Below are 16,900 nucleotides of genomic sequence, written 5' to 3'. Positions count from 1 at the left end.
TGGGTTTGGGCAAGTCCAACAACCACGCCCGACTATCATCATCACTCCCCCAAAAACCATCCACAGCTTTTGCTGCAAGTCCAAGCCACAGCCCTCTCTCTGCCCTGAGTAACAAAGGGTAGAGGTATCAGTGTCTTTCCCATGCTGCTGATCTCGTGCCAGTTGCAGTACCCCCTCTCCTACTACCCACGAGAGCAAGAGACAACAGGGCACGGCTTCGGATTGTGCTTCGGCTGTGAGGAGAAAAAGACTGGTCATTCGGAAGAAGAAATGGTGGGGCCCTCGGACAGGAAAAGGTATGGAGGGCAGCGCAAAAAAGCTTTGTACGAGTAGGAGAGAGGAGCTTATGTTCAAAAAAAAAGTAGGAGAGAGGAGCCATCCCCCAATCATGCCAGCTATTTCACTCTCTACTCTCTAGGACATCTTAAAAAAAAAACTCTAGGACGAATGCCCCTCGTCCCTCAACCTCTCTCATGTTATCACAATGAGCAAGCAGCATGTTATCACAGGACAATCCTGCAAATGGCATGACTGCCCGCGCAGGCATGCCTGCAAAGTGCTTTGATGACTGTCATGTTTTCCTACAAGGACCCCGTTTAGATGCACCAAAAACCCCCACAAAAACATCACTTTCCATCACATTGAAATATTAAATGTAACAAATGACCCATGCATGGAGTACTAAATGTAGGTAAATAAAAAAACTAATTACATAGTTTTGATGTACGGTGCGAGACGAATCTTTTGAGCTACAGTGTTTTTTCCCTAGCGCTACAGTGAATTTCAAGGGGACTAAACACAGCCAAGATATTTGCCTCATAACCCAGTTTGGAAATGTGACTAGGAAGCAAGCTAAGACAGGTCCTAGTACTACCAACAATTCCTCCTTGCACCACCACCACCGATCTCAACATCTGTAACCTAAACAAAACACAAGTACACAACCGAGCAGTCTTCATAAACAATGCACAGAAAGGCAGTTCTCAGTGAGCTAAGCCAAGAAGAGCAAAAAAAGATTAACTACTACAGTAGTACTAGCAAACAACTAGTGAAGTGGGATTGCTTGATGGGGATCGTGAACTAACAAAATACGCCATAATCTCACTTGTGGAATGTCACTGGGGGGAAAATAATAAGGATGTAAGCTCAAGGCCAATTGGTTAAGATGATGTTCAGGAAGCAAGAATTGACAGGCTGATGACCTCATGGAGGTAAAGGTGAATACGATGTTAAAAGTAAACAATACATATCCACACACAAAAAGGTGGATTCCACTAAAGGTAACTATGCCTTATGCAACACACATGAAGATTATTATCAATACACAAATGAGTAGTAAACAACACGGTGAGAATAAGCAGGAACAATTTGCACACTGCACCAGTTGTAAACACTGATTTAGGATGCCATTTATCTAGCCACAAATTTGAGGTTAAAAATCCTTAATGGTTACCCCCACCCCCAAATAAAAATAAAAAAATACTCCTAAGTAAATAAATAAATCAGTGGCTTTGGTATTGAGCTGATGATGGATTCCTCAGCTTCTCCTAATTTGTAGAGAAAACTAATAAGACTCTATTAAAAGTGCCTCCACCCCCAGCAAAAACCTAAACGAATACACAAAAAGAGCACCTGATAATGTAATTTGTGATCAAGGACTCTACATATAATGAAGCAGCAGGGATTATATTAATTAGCAAAGGAAGATGAAAACTAGGGCTGATTGGCAGGATTGGTGAAGATAACCGATCAACAACTGAACAAAATCTACCAAGCTTGCATCAGTAACTATCATTGTGAAGAGATCTAGCAATTAGTGATCAGAAATGTTTCAATTTTCCTAATCTCTGAACCGATTAAATTGAGCAGCTAGCTAAACAGGTAAAAGATCTGGGCAAGAACCCCAGGTAAGATCCAGTAGGAATAGTAATTCTTTAGCTCTGTAAATTTGCTCTCAAATTTAACGGCATGGGGTCTGAATCGGGCGCCAAGCAGATGCAGTGAGCAGGCAAAGATCCTTCCACCCGAGCTTGAGAGCACCATTCTCCTCGACGAGCGTGTACCCGTCGGAGGGGAACATGCCGAGCAGCAGCGACGCCTGCGCCGCCGCGCTGCCGGCGAGCGACGCCGAGCGGAACCCCGACTGTGCGAGCTTCTCGCGCCAGCTCCCTAACTTGACGTCGCCGGTGCGCGCCGGCCCGCCCACGGCGAGCACGTTGCGGATCTCCCTCGATAGGAGCTGCTGCTCCACGACGTGCCGCTCCGGGCTGTCCTCGCCGTAGCTCGCGTCCAGCGAGTCAAACAGCGCCGAGTAGTAGTGGATGGCCTCCACGAAGCGCGCCAGGAAGGAGCCCGAGTGGCTGAGGTCCTGCTCCACCATTGTCACCACCTTGGGGGCCAGCCTGCAATCCGTGGTCCACGGGGACAGCATCAGTACGTGCATTCGTGGCCATTAGATTCTGCTGGCAGGACAAGATTCAACCAGCAACACTAAGCGTTTTAATGATGCATCAAATCAAGGACATTGCAGTTATCTCATGGTTTCGCAAAGGTACATTGGACAGATATGTAGCAGTCAATCGACATCGACTGTTAAAGCTAACATCTTGGATAAGCTTTTGAGTTTAGCTTCCTGATCTAGTATTAAGAAATGATGGTTAGTCGAAGATGACAGTTATTCCATTTCATGACTCTGGCACTAGAAACTAGAAACCTTTTTGGCATAGAAAGTTGGCCATGATGATAAGAAGTTTCAGCTCACTCCTAGTGATCCACTAACCAAATTCAAGCGGGATCTTTTGTGGTTCTGAGATCGCCCAAGACCATGGAAGAGATCGTCTCAAAAGCATTGCAAAGATGCAACCTTTTTAGCCTAGAAAGTTGGTCATGATTACTAGTAAACTTTTGGAGCTCCAAAACGCAATTTTTTACTGGTAAACCATCGATCGGAGTACGCTTGTACCGGATGTACTCCCTACGATTGATGCTTGATGTGCATATCACAATGTGACAGACATTAGTTAACTACTAGTGAAGTGGTTGCTGAAAAGTAGTCATGATGGTAGAAGCAAGCAACAAGGAGGATAGGATTTGACATGGAAGCTGCTAGCAATGGAGGAGAGGAGCCACCGGACCTTTGGATGAGCCAGAGCGTGTTGGAGTCGTTGCCGGTGACGTCGTAGAGCGAGTGGTGGAGCCAATGGACGGCGACGGCCTCGCGCCGCGTGACGCCCAGCTTCTCCGGGTCGACATTGCCGGCCTTCTCCGCGACGGCGCAGAACTCGAATGGCAGGCCGAGCGTGTCGGCGAAGTCGGAGAGGCGCTTCCCCGTGGCCTCGAGCGCCTCCATGGACGCGCCGAGGCCGGTGAGCCTGACCCTGGGGGGGCCGCCGGGGCGGGAGGCGAGGATGTGGAAGAGGCCCGGCCACTGCAGCCCCTGCATGATGTCGAGGTCGATGATGTGGACGCGCTCCTCCCGCTCGAATGCCTCCTGGATGGCCTGGTTCGCCGTGAAGTGCGAGAACTTCACCAGGGGGCTGATGCCGTTGAACACCTGGAACGCGGCGGCGACGCGGCCGTGCAGGCGCGCCGCCGCGGGGGACGCCGCCGGCAGCGGCGCGTACAGGCCGAGGCACGAGCTGACGAGGCGCGCGGACATGGCCTCCGCGAAGTAGGCGGCGACGCGCTGCGTGGAGGTGCCGAAGGGCGTGGCGAGCTCCGCGATCTCCAGCAGCGTCAGGTGCGCGTCGTCGAGGTTGTCCGCGTTCACCGACTCGGCGCACTGCAGCAGCAGCGTCAGCAGGTGGAGGCCCTCCTCGTCGCGCTGCTTCCGCCGCTGCTCTTCCTTCCGCTCCTTGGCGGCCGCGGCAGTCTCCTCCGCCGTCGGAGCCTTGGGCGACTGCGGCGACGGGTTCGGCTCCTCCTGCTGCGGCTCGTGGCGGCGCTTGTCTGGAACCGGAAGCGGGGGAGGGGGAGGAAGAGCGGGGGGCACTGTTGGGGCGGCGGCGGGCGGGGTGCTGCCGTGCAGGAGGGCGGGAGGATGCGGGAGCGGCGGCGGGGCGGGGTCGGCGTTGAGGAGGGAGCGGAGGCGGAGCTCGAGGAGGGAGGCGAGGCCGGGGTTGCAGGGGTGGATGATCTCGCGGACGTTGTGGATGAGCTGCGTGATGGAGACCCCGGCGCCGCCGCTGCTGCCGATGATGTCGCGGATGATGCCGTCCACCCACGCCGTGGTGGACGCCGCCACCTTGGCCGGCGCAGGCGGGGGCGCGTGGGGGACGTCCACCTCCGCGTGCGCGTGGTGGTGGTGGTGCTGCTGGAACGCGGGGAGCTGGAGCTGGGTGGGCAGCGCGGGCAGCTGCGCGCTAGCTGCCGACTGATGCGGCTGCGCACCAGCGGCGGCGGTGACGTCGGAGAGGTCGCCCGTGACGTGGCGGCGCGGCGGGGGAAGGTCCATGTCGGGCGCCGGGCGCTTGCGGACCATGGCGGCGGCGGCGGCGGATTCCTGGTGCTGCTGGTCTAGGTGGTGGTGGAGGTAGTGGAGGAGGAGGTGGTCCTGGGAGGAGGGGAGCGGCGGCAATAAGGAGTGGGAGGAGGTGGTGGCGTGGGAATAAGCAGCAGAGTGAGGGGGTGGCGCGGCGGAGGAGGACGAGGGGAAGAGCAGGAGGGACGAGGAGCCCATCTACAAACGCCAACAAGAAGCCGCCGCGCGCATGGCGATCGATCGGCTGCTGATGCGGTGGAGGTGCGCTGAGCAGCTGAGGTGAGAAGGATGAGTGGTGGAGTAGATGGTCGAGGAACGGAGTAAAGAGGAAGACGCCGCCGGGAGACGAACAAGCACAACAAGGCCTGTGTTTAGTTGCCAAAAAATTTAAAATTCAAAAAAAATTCCCCATCATATCAAATTTACGGTACATATTAAATATAAATAAAATCAAACGCCCCATTCGGTTGCACTTAAAGCGCTGGCCGGTAGTTGGCTGGCGCCGCTGGAATTACTATAGCTGCTGGAATCAACGGCTGGCTGGCTAGGTCTCATGTTAGATGGGGGTGCGGGATTGAGAGAGCCAGAACAGAGAGAGGGACGAATACGAAGGAGGCCGATGCCGTTCGGCTGGACTGGAGCTGCCGAACGACTGGGAGCCAGACCAGCCCAGCCGGCGATCTAACCAGCGCTTTAAGTGCAATCGAACGGGGCGAAAAACTAACGAAAAACTAATTTACAGTTTGGTTCTAATTTGCGAGACGAATATTTTAAACCTAAATAGTCAATAATTGGACAACAATTATCAAATACAAACGAAAATGCTACATTATGCTACAGTGTATTTTGACACTCAAAAATGGGGCACTAAACACAACCAAGGTGTTTGGGTTGGGTTGGCTAAATCATATTTATGGGGGAGAGCGGCACCAGCTGCATTGGTAGGGGTCTGCTTCCCCTTGGGCTCCGTGCTTACCCGCCTCATGTTCTTCTTAAACAGCTTATTATCAGTGTGTTTTTCAAAATAAAAAAAACGGTTTCTTTGTCACCACTTAACGGAGAAAGTAGCAAATTTACCACTAATTTTTATTTGAATTTACTTACAATCCAATAAATTATCAACACTAGCCTATCAACACCTACACGGACTAATTAAAATTAATATAGAAATAAAATTTATAGCTAATAATTATAATTCACACTATATTTCACCTACTAATATAAATTTTCACACATATTTTAAAATATATATTTACCTTTATCTAGTTGGAATATATTTCATTGTGCATCACACCTCCATGAATGTTTGATATATATTAATTTGAACTATTTGTTTGTGAATTGGTATTCTTGTCTCTTTCATCATACATGAATACATGATAACATATATTATGGGTAGTATTTTTATATAAACAATAATATAAATAATATATTAATGATGATAAAAAATAGTATTATAATTTTATATTGGTGCACTTTAATATTTTATTATAGTTACATCATTAGATTCAGATTTAGAAGTTACTTTAACTTTTAATAATAATATAATTGGATAATTTATATACAAATTTAGGGGATTATTTGCTTTGTTTTTATAATAGTATAGATGAGTAATTTACATGGAGATTAGGGGGTTACATTAGAATTTTTTATAATGGTAGAGGTGGGTAATTTAGTATATTTTCATAATGTTGGAGGTGGATAATTTATTATGAAAGATAATATATCCAATGACTATTGTGATTAGAGTTGTAGGATGGATGGTTTGTTGTTTCTGATTTTTATAAGAATTTTTATAAAAGGACGTGAGGGTTTAAAACAAACCTCCAATTAGTAATAATTAGTAATGGTAAGATATCACACAACTATGCGAGGTTCGAAAGGAAAATTGATTGTTTCACTACTACTAGTGGGGATGGGGGAGATGCTAGTGACACCAGAGGAAATACTTCTTCCCTGCAAGATCAAGCGGATGTGGAAAGTAAATTAGAAGCTCGATCGAGGGCTGAATGAGACAACTGAACTTTTTTTTTTTTGAAAAGATCAAGCGGATGTGGAAAGAATACATTACCAGTATTCTTTAAATTGTTCACCTTTTTAATTAGCATAAACCTACTACCTGTATGTGATATGTGAAGATAGATGAACACAGTTGCATTTGCAATATTTAGGGCCTGTTTAGTTCGTGAATTTTTTTGAATTTGACTACTATAGCACTTTCGTTGTTATTTGACATTTAATGTCTAATCATGAACTAATTAGGCTTAAAAGATTTGTCTCATCATTTACAGTTGAGCTGTGTAATTAATTATTTTTTCAACTGCATTCAATACTATGCATGTATTCGAATATTCGATGTGATAGGTACTGTATGAAAATTTTGGAAACAAAACAGGGCCTTAACATCTAATACATCGGTAACTTATCTTTCATGTACTGGGTCTTGTGTACCGGTAGGTCATTGCATCACTACTTTCCTACAAAAAAAATAAATTGCATTACTACTCGATTCAACTTTCTGACTAGTTCTCGTTTACAGAAAGGATATGATGGTGATCTCTGATCTCAGCCTTGGGAGGAATCCTAGCTACTCCAGATTTGCACGCAGCGACACGAGTGTACACAGCTAGGAGGTCGAGACGTTGTTGTCTTCGAGTCTTTTAGCAAGTCTCGTGTTGAACTTTGCCCATGCATTCTTCTTTTGACCATGGCAATGGCATTGGCTTGGCTGCTGAACCATCAGCTCAGCTCGTCTCTCTGAACCGGACAGGAACCGCATGACGAAGAACGGAAGAAGAGATTCTCTGGTGGCGTCTCCATAGCTGTCCGGCTTTGTTTGTCACCGTTTCACTATCAGCATCATCGTCATCGTCGGCATGGGGATACGGTGGTCACCGGCGTGCATGCCGTTGCCCTTTGCGACCGGCAAGCTCAGCCCATCGTTTCTTCTTTCGCCTTTTATTTGCTGTAGAGTGTTATATTGTGATCCAAATTCTGATGGGAGAGTGTTGGAATTTGGGCTTGGCCCATTAAGGCCCATGTGGTGCAAACTTTTAATCCCACATTGCTAGTAGAAGTTGAGGAGACCACGTGACTCTCCTATATATCTAACCCATATGCTTCACCGGAGAATATCAATCATATTATTCCTCTTGTAAGCCGCCGCTAGGCGTTGTACACAAACACCCGATATAGTGAAGTTTTTGCTGGCTGGCGCCCGTGGTTTTTACCCTTCGCATTGGAGGGGTTTTTCACGTTAAATCTTCGTGTCTTTCTGCGGTTTGATCTTTCTATTTTTCATCGTTTTGTTCGCCGTCGCTTCTAACAAGTGGTATCAGAGCCGTGGTTTCAAGTTTGGGTTTCGTGATGGCGTCGATGAAGTATGATCTACCGATGTTGGACTACAAGACAAGGTTCTCGCTGTGGCAAGTCAAGATGAGAGCTATTCTGGCGCAAACCAATGATCTTGATGAGGCGCTGGAAAAATTCGGGAAGAAAAAGAAGGATGAGTGGACCGATGAGGAGAAGCGCAAGGACCGTAAGGCTCTTTCTCTTATTCAGCTTCATCTATCTAATAATATTCTACAAGAAGTGCTGCAGGAAAAGACTGCTGCAGAATTGTGGCTAAAACTGGAATCGATCTGCATGTCGAAGGATCTTACCAGTAAATTGCATATGAAGTTGAAGCTGTACACGCTTAAGATGCATGAGGGTGATTCGGTGATGGGTCACCTATCTGTCTTCAAGGAGATCGTTGCTGAACTAGGGTCGATGGAGGTTAAGTATGAAGATGAGGACTTAGGTCTTCTTTTATTATGCTCTTTGCCAAGTTCTTATGCAAGTTTCCGTGACACCATACTATTAAGCCGTGATGAACTAACCCTTGCGGAAGTTTGTGAGGCACTCCAGTCTAAGGAGAAGATGAAAGGCATGGTGCAGACAGATGGCTCGTCCTCTAGGGGCGACGCTTTGCATGTCAGAGGCAGATCAGAGCAAAGATCCTCAAGTGATAACAACGATCGTGGCAAGAGCAATGACGGTAGAGGCCGCTCCCAGTCCAAAGGTCCCAAGAAGAAATTCTGTAAGTATTGCAAGAAGAAATCTCATATGATTGAGGATTGCTGTAAATTGCAGAATAAGGAGAAGAAGAAAAATAAATCTGATGGTAAGGCTAGTGTTGCTTCTGCTGGTGAAAACTCTGAGTCAGATTGTTTGGTTGTCTTTGCTGGTTGTGTTGCTGGTCATGATGAGTGGATTCTTGATTCTGCATGTTCTTTTCATATCTGCACTAATAGAGATTGGTTCAGTTCCTATGAGTCTTTGCAGAACGGTGATTTTGTGCGCATGGGAGATGATAACCCGTGTGAGATTATTGGCATTGGCTCTGTTCAGATCAAGACCCATGATGGCATGATTCGCATACTGAAGAATGTAAGGCACATACCAGGGATGAAAAGAAATCTGATCTCGTTGAGCACACTTGATAAAGAAGGACTCAAATACACCGGTTCAGGTGGAGTTGTGAAGGTATCTAAAGGTTCTCTTGTATGTTTGCTGGGTGATCTCAATCCTTCAAATTTATATGTTCTCAGAGGTTGTACTTTGCACGGTTCTGTTTCTACTGCTAATGTTGCTAATGCTGAACCTAGTAAGACTGACCTTTGGCATATGCGTCTTGGACACATGAGTGAACTCGGTATGGCAGAATTGATGAAGAGAAACCTGCTGGATGGCTGCATTCTGAGTGGCAAGAAGTTCTGTGAGCATTGTGTATTTGGTAAGCATAAGAGGGTCAAATTCAATACCTCTGTTCATACCACAAAAGGTACACTTGATTATGTTCATGCTGATTTGTGGGGTCCTTCACGTAAGCCTTCATATGGTAGTGCTCGTTATATGCTTACCATTATTGATGATTACTCTAGAAGAGTCTGGCCTTATTTTCTGAAAAGCAAAGATGATACTTTTGCTGCTTTTATAGAATGGAAAGTTATGATAGAAAGGCAAACTGAGAAGAAAGTCAAGGTGCTTCGAACTGATAATGGTGGAGAGTTCTGTTCGGATGCTTTTGATGATTATTGCAGAAAAGAAGGCATTGTTAGGCATCACACCATACCATACACTCCTCAGCAGAATGGTGTGGCCGAGCGTATGAACAGGACTATCATCTCGAAGGCTCGTTGCATGCTGTCCAATGCCCATATGAACAAGCGTTTTTGGGCTGAGGCTGCTAATACAGCATGTTATTTGATCAACAGATCGCCTTCTATTCCACTCAACAAGAAGACTCCTATTGAGGTATGGTCTGGTACACCTGCAGATTATTCACACTTGAGAGTTTTTGGCTGCACTGCTTATGCTCATGTTGATAATGGAAAATTAGAGCCTAGAGCTATTAAATGTCTATTTCTTGGTTATGGTTCGGGAGTCAAAGGATATAAATTGTGGAATCCTGAAACTAGAAAGACTTTTATGAGCAGAAGTGTTGTTTTCAATGAATCTATGATGTTTACTGACAGTTTGTCCACAGATGATGCTTTAGTTGAGAAATTGCAGTCACAAGTTAGTGTGCAGGTGGAGCTTATGGATGACCAGGAAAATGAAGTTGTTGGTAATGATGTTTCGGATAGTGTTCCTGATACTGTTCAGCACTCACCTCCAGTTTCACAGTCTGATTTGCAGCATGAGGAGGATGTAGATTTACCTATTGCTCTTCGCAGATCAAAGAGGAGTTGTGGACCTCCAAACCGTTTAATTGAGGAGTGTAATCTGACTTATTATGCTTTGAGTTGTGCTGAACAGGTGGAGGATGCTAGTGAGCCAGCAACATATTCTGAAGCCATTGATTCAGTTGATAAGGAGAAGTGGATCTCAGCTATGCATGAGGAGATGCAGTCTCTTGAGAAGAATGACACATGGGAGATTGTAAGCTTGCTTGAGAAAAAGAAGACTGTTCGCTGCAAATGGGTCTTCAAGAGAAAGGAGGGTTTGTCTTCTAGTGAGCCTCCAAGATTTAAGGCAAGGTTAGTTGCAAAAGGTTTCAGTCAGATTCCTGGTGTTGACTATAATGATGTGTTCTCTCCAGTTGTGAAGCATAGCTCAATTCGGACTTTCTTTAGTATTGTTGCTATGCATGATCTTGAGCTTGAGCAGTTAGATGTGAAGACTGCATTTTTACATGGAGAGCTTGAGGAGGAAATTTACATGGATCAGCCAGAAGGATTCATAGTGCCAAGCAAAGAGAATTATGTTTGCAAATTAAAGAAATCCTTGTATGGTTTGAAACAGTCTCCTCGTCAGTGGTATAAGAGGTTTGATTCATTTATGTTGTTACATGGTTTTAAAAGATCTGAATATGATAGCTGTGTTTACATTAAGATTGTTGAGGAATCACCTATATACTTGCTGTTATATGTTGATGACATGCTTATTGCTGCCAAGAGCAGAAAAGAAATCACTACAGTAAAGAAATTGTTGAGTAGTGAATTTGATATGAAGGATCTTGGTGTTGCTAAGAAAATTCTAGGTATGGAGATTACTAGAGACAGAAAATCTGGTTTATTATTTCTTAGTCAGCATAATTACATTAACAAGGTTCTTCAGCGTTTCAATATGCATGATTCAAAGCCAGTTAGTACTCCTATTGCACCTCACTTTAAATTGTCAGCTGCTCAGTGCCCTAGTTCTGAGGAGGATGTTGAATACATGTCAAAAGTCCCATATTCTAGTGCTGTTGGTTCTTTGATGTATGCCATGGTTTGCTCTCGCCCAGATTTATCATATGCTATGAGTTTGGTTAGCAGATACATGTCTAATCCTGGTAAAGAACACTGGAAGGCAGTTCAGTGGATTTTCAGGTACCTCAGAGGAACAGCAGATTCTTGTTTGAAGTTTGGGAGAACTGATCAGGGACTCATTGGTTATGTGGATTCAGATTATGCTGCTGATTTGGATAGGCGCAGGTCACTCACAGGTTATGTGTTCACTGTTAGCAGTTGTGCTGTGAGTTGGAAGGCTACTTTGCAGCCTGTTGTTGCTATGTCTACCACAGAAGCAGAATATATGGCTATTGCTGAAGCGTGCAAGGAGGCAGTTTGGCTGAAAGGTTTGTTTACTGAGCTGTGTGGAGTTGGTTCTTGCATTGATCTATTCTGTGACAGTCAAAGTGCTATTTGCCTCACTAAAGATCAGATGTTTCATGAAAGGACAAAGCATATTGATGTCAAGTACCATTATGTTCGTGATGTTATTTCACAAGGTAAATTGAAGGTATGCAAGATCAGTACTCATGATAATCCAGCTGATATGATGACTAAACCAGTTCCTGTAGCTAATTTTGAGCTTTGCTCAAGCTTAGTTGGTTTGACAGTTTAGCCCAAGAGGCTATTTGGCGCCAGAAGTTCTGTTCTTTGTTGTGTTCAGGTGATGATTTTGATATGCTACAAGAAGGAATTTGTCTCAAGGTGGAGTATGTTATATTGTGATCCAAATTCTGATGGGAGAGTGTTGGAATTTGGGCTTGGCCCATTAAGGCCCATGTGGTGCAAACTTTTAATCCCACATTGCTAGTAGAAGTTGAGGAGACCACGTGACTCTCCTATATATCTAACCCATAGGCTTCACCGGAGAATATCAATCCTATTATTCCTCTTGTAAGCCGCCGCTAGGCGTTGTACACAAACACCCGATATAGTGAAGTTCTTGCTGGCTGGCGCCCGTGGTTTTTACCCTTCGCATTGGAGGGGTTTTCCACGTTAAATCTTCGTGTCTTTCTGCGGTTTGATCTTTCTATTTTACATCGTTTTGTTCGCCGTCGCTTCTAACATAGAGTACACTTTGCTGTATGTAGTTTTGCAGTAGCAGGCTTCTCTCATCGATCTCCAAACCTGTTACGGTCCTAGTCCTCCAAATCACAATAGCAAGAGTATTTGATACAATTTTGTAGAAGGATTAGAGGGATTGGGTAGGAAATAGCAAGAACTAGGGTGAGGGATCAAGAAAAGCAAGAGATACAGAGGACAGAGTCCTGAGGAGGAAGATGACTACGTCTTGTGTTCTGTTCGATGACGTTCCCAGCGTCCGGTCCTTTCTTTTTGTAGCTTTAGCCGTTCCCATCGCCTAGCCCATCTGGCAGTCACTCCGAGAGGGCCTGTCCATGATATTCCCAAAACTTGAAATGCGGCTTGCCCTCAAGCCGCAACTACTGGGATCCCATGGAAATTTGGAGCAGTGCTTCACCTTCCACTGATCGGTCTTGACACTGTTCAGCAAACAATTCAATCCATGGCACCTTAGCCCCAACAGAGATGACAACCGGCACTGATCCTTGACAACTCCCAAGTGACATTACCATTTCTATCACTGAGTGGTTGCACCATTGTCGACGAATAGAGTTGCTGCTGCTCAAATCATGTGTCATCTTGCACTGTAGCTTCGCACTAACTTGGTTGATAAGAAGCTCACACTGCCAGTCCAGAGCCACGGAAATGATGAACCACTTGCAGCTATAGGTTGCACCCAACTGAAGATCATCGATATTTTCTTGTAGTTCACATAAAAAGCATATAAGATCAGCTTACCACCGCTGGTATACTTTACTCTTATTGTTTCATCATAAAAAGCATTACGATCAAGGTTGTTGCCAAAATGTGCAGCATTTACCTTGAACGATAGAGATAAATGCAGTAACCTTTTCTAAAAATAAAATTGGTCATAATTTATAGAAAAAATGTTTCTTTTGAAAGAATGCATGTCCATAGCGCCAACAAAAAGGGTAATCCATGGCTAGCTTGAAAACTGAAGAACACGCACATATAAGGATTGGCAATGCTGAGGCTGCTGTGTGGGGACTTGAACAATGTTGTCCCGCAGCCAGTATTGAGCATGGTGATGGTTACAGTTTGTTGGGCAGGCGCACGCCGGCCGGGTGGTTTGCTGGACTGGACCCTGCACTGCACGGCACTGCATGCACGTTGGTCATGTCCATGTGGCCCTCGTCCTAGCTAGCTACTCGATCATTGTCTCATTCATACTAGCACTTGTACTTAATTTGCATTTGTTTAGTTTAACTAGTCGCGTTTTTTTGAGTTTTGACTCTCGTCATAGAGATCGGGATGTTTACTTTTATCGCTGCTGCTATACTGTAGTTTGCAAAAGGCTAGCTGGTGCATCGTGGACTGGACCCCGGCCGGCTTTCCGGTGGTGTCTTGACTTGCATGTGTGGCCTCGTTTCAGGCTCCCCAATGGAAAAAGGGTCTCGCCTTTTCTTGCGCCCTTTTTCGTCTCGTTGTTCTCGCTGCATCGTCGTCCTGTTCCTTGGCATGCTTCCATTTGCACGCACGGCCGGCCATGGAGCCGAGAGCATTGTGTTGCGTTGCGTTGCTCGGGCTCGCCGCTCGCTCGCTCCAACAACAACCAATTCTCTTCTCTTCTAGGGTGTACTATATATGTAGGGTCTTGATCCTTTCCCAGTTTCCCTTCTTCATCGATAGATGGAGTTGTCCAATGCTACTACTGTTCTTCCTATTCTATAGACGGAGTACTTTTATAAAACTCCTGCTTGGTTCTTCAAAAATGTAACTCCTGCTTGTTGGCGGTATCTATAGTACTTGTATTATATGCAGCTATGGTTACAACAATTTCTATGAATGGCCGTGGTCGAGTGCCTAATTTAGGGAAAGAGATGTCAAAGCTAGTGAAATGCGTGGACTCGTTCTGTTCGGCTGGCTGTGGCTGGTAGCTGGTGCAGATTTATTGTAAGAAAAAAATACTACTGTCTGATGACTAAGGCTTTGTTTAGTTTCCTTCAAAATTTCAAAACTTTACAAAATTTCACGCCATATCGAATCTTTGAATGCATGCATAAAGTATTAAATGTAGCTAAACAAAATAACTAATTACACAGTTTGTCTATAATTTGCGAGACGAATCTTTTGAGCCTAGTTAAACCATGACGGGATAATAATTACCAAATACAAACGAAAGTATTCTATGCTTTACGGATTCACTTTTATGCATCTAAATAAGCCCTAATGCTATTTTGATATAAAAGAAAAATATTGCTGACTAGCTAGCTGAGAAACCAATTGAACAAAGCAAATATACTTTCTGATAGCCATGACCGCTCTGTCCATCAACAGATCCTTTAGTGCAAAGAGGAGGATCACGCTAGCTTATCCCATGCAAATGGACAAGAACCAAGACAAGTGAATCTATTTATAAAACTTTTTGCACAGATGGATTGTAAATCGCAAGACGAATCTAATGATGCTAATTAATTCATGATTAATCCATAATTAACGGATGATTACTGTAGCATCACTGTTGCAATTATGGATTAAGTAGGCTCATTAGATTTGTCTCGCGATTTACAACCCATCTGTGCAAAAAAATTTGTAAATAGACTTCATTTAGTACTTCAAATTCGCAAGATTTCATCGCAAAATTTTTTTGCAAAACATCTAAACACGGCCTTCATCGGCGCGCAGGCGGCCGCGCGGCGGGCAGGCAGCTCAATTAGGCCCCGTTCACTTCCCAAAAAATTTGCTATAGTAACCGTCACATTGAATTTTCAAACACATGCATAAAACATTAAATGTAGTTAAAAATAATTAATTACACAGTCTAACTGATTAGCACGAGATGAATCTTTTAAACCTAATTAGTTCATGATTAGATATTATTTGTCAAGTAATAACAAATTGTACTACAGTAACTTTTCATCACAAAATCGCGAAACGGGGCCTTACTACCTGAACTCGTTCTCGTGCACCTCTGCCATGGCCTCCTTCGCCTACAGGGAGGGCTACAGGCACCAGGGGAGCTCAATTCCTTTGAATTCTGGGGCCCAAATTATACGGAGCAAAAGCTGTTCGTCCAACCAATTGATTGTGCATCAACACGGGCTTCTCTTCACATCACAAGGGCACAGCACTGGGCCCTCGTTTGGATGCACTTGTAAACTTTTTGAAAAGAAATCTTTTCACATTTGAAGTATTAAATATAAACTAATCACAAAATTAATTACAGATTCCGTCCGTAAGCCGTGAGATGAATCTAATGAATCTAATTAATCCGTCAATAGCATGTATTTACTGTAGCAATTTAATATCTAAACATGGTCTGCTTAGGTTCATTAAATCCGTCTCGTAATTTACAAGCAAACTATGCAATTAGTTTTTTATTTTATCCAAATTTAATACTCCATGTATTTAAAATTCTTATTCGATAGGATAATTTTGGAATTTTAAATTTTATATCTAAACAAGACCTGGGTTTGCACTACTCCAAATAAATAGGACGCATGGTCGTGGCTGCGTCCCTGGTCTTCGTCTACTGTACCACACGGTAATCTGAAGTCTATCTGCTGCGTCCTCTTCATTTTTCAGACTGCGGCTCGCTCAACAATCACCGTACTCTGGACAAGTTTTAACTCTTCGGTCTGTCATCTGAATGAAAGTTGCTAGCATTAAACACTTCACCTACCATTAGTTACGGACATGACTACACGCCTCATGACTACACGAATTCTTTGGCAGGGCTCCAACTCTAGCTTCCTCGTCAGTTTTTGTTGAAGTCCTACCAAACACTTAAAAAATAGAGCGGTTTTATACTGTACCATATGAAAAGGTGGAGCAACGAATTTATCTGCGAGAAGGTAGAGCCACAAAACCCAACTTTACCTGCTCCAACTCCGACTCCATCATTTTTACAAGGGGCCGGAACCCTCCCAAACAGAACCTACGTAATCTTTTCATGCCTTAGAAAGCTATAATATACTATTTTTAATAATGACATACTAGTGTTGACAGCCAAAATTGGCACCAACCGGTCTGACCGGTATGACCGAGCGGTCTGACCGGTCAAGGCACTGTGGCCTGTCCGGTAGGTCCGACCGGTCTGACCGGTCTAGGTGGAGTCCGAGTACAACTAGAGATTTTTATAGATTTAGATCTGTAAACAGGATTTCTTGCGGGATAAGTCCACCCCACCCCATAAATATAAAGGGTCACAGCCGATTAGAGATACAATCGAACAAAATCAATACAAACTCTACTTTTTATCCTTCTCTCCAAACCCTAGCTTTTCCAACCCCCTCTGCTGTTCTTCCTTCGTCTCCGCGACGTTTGAAGGCGTTCTAGGTGGCCTGCCGATCCTAGAACAACCATACGTGCGCCTACCCTGACGGGGTCCCTCCCGGGTTCGCGTTCGTCGGCCGTCGCCGATTCTCACCGGCGACCGGTCTGACCGGTCCTTTAGACCGGTCTGACCGCTCCACGCAGAGAGAGCTGCATCGAGCTCTTTCTCGCACCGCACGATCTAGTGCGTTCGTGTGTTGACCGATATTTGTGTCAACATACTTTTTGGCGACTCCGCTGGGGAAGAAAGATCTTGGTTAATAAAACCGATCTAATCTACTCC

General features: G+C 44.9%; 1 protein-coding gene across 1 annotated transcript; it reads right to left on the bottom strand.

The window, feature by feature from the left end:
* Window positions 1–1,295: 1,295 nt before the first annotated feature.
* LOC120663432 (protein SCARECROW-like) lies at window positions 1,296–5,067 on the bottom strand. Its single transcript, XM_039942247.1, has 2 exons — window positions 3,135–5,067; window positions 1,296–2,402 (listed from the first exon to the last, which is right to left on the bottom strand). Exons 1-2 carry the CDS (start codon window positions 4,676–4,678, stop codon window positions 1,961–1,963), a joined length of 1,986 nt encoding a protein of 661 aa, XP_039798181.1. The 5' UTR covers window positions 4,679–5,067; the 3' UTR covers window positions 1,296–1,960.
* Window positions 5,068–16,900: the final 11,833 nt, after the last annotated feature.

This window comes from Panicum virgatum, chromosome 3N (assembly GCF_016808335.1).
Source record: "Panicum virgatum strain AP13 chromosome 3N, P.virgatum_v5, whole genome shotgun sequence".
NCBI classification, from domain to species: Eukaryota; Viridiplantae; Streptophyta; class Magnoliopsida; order Poales; family Poaceae; genus Panicum; species Panicum virgatum.
This window is presented reverse-complemented; position numbering and strand designations above follow the sequence as displayed.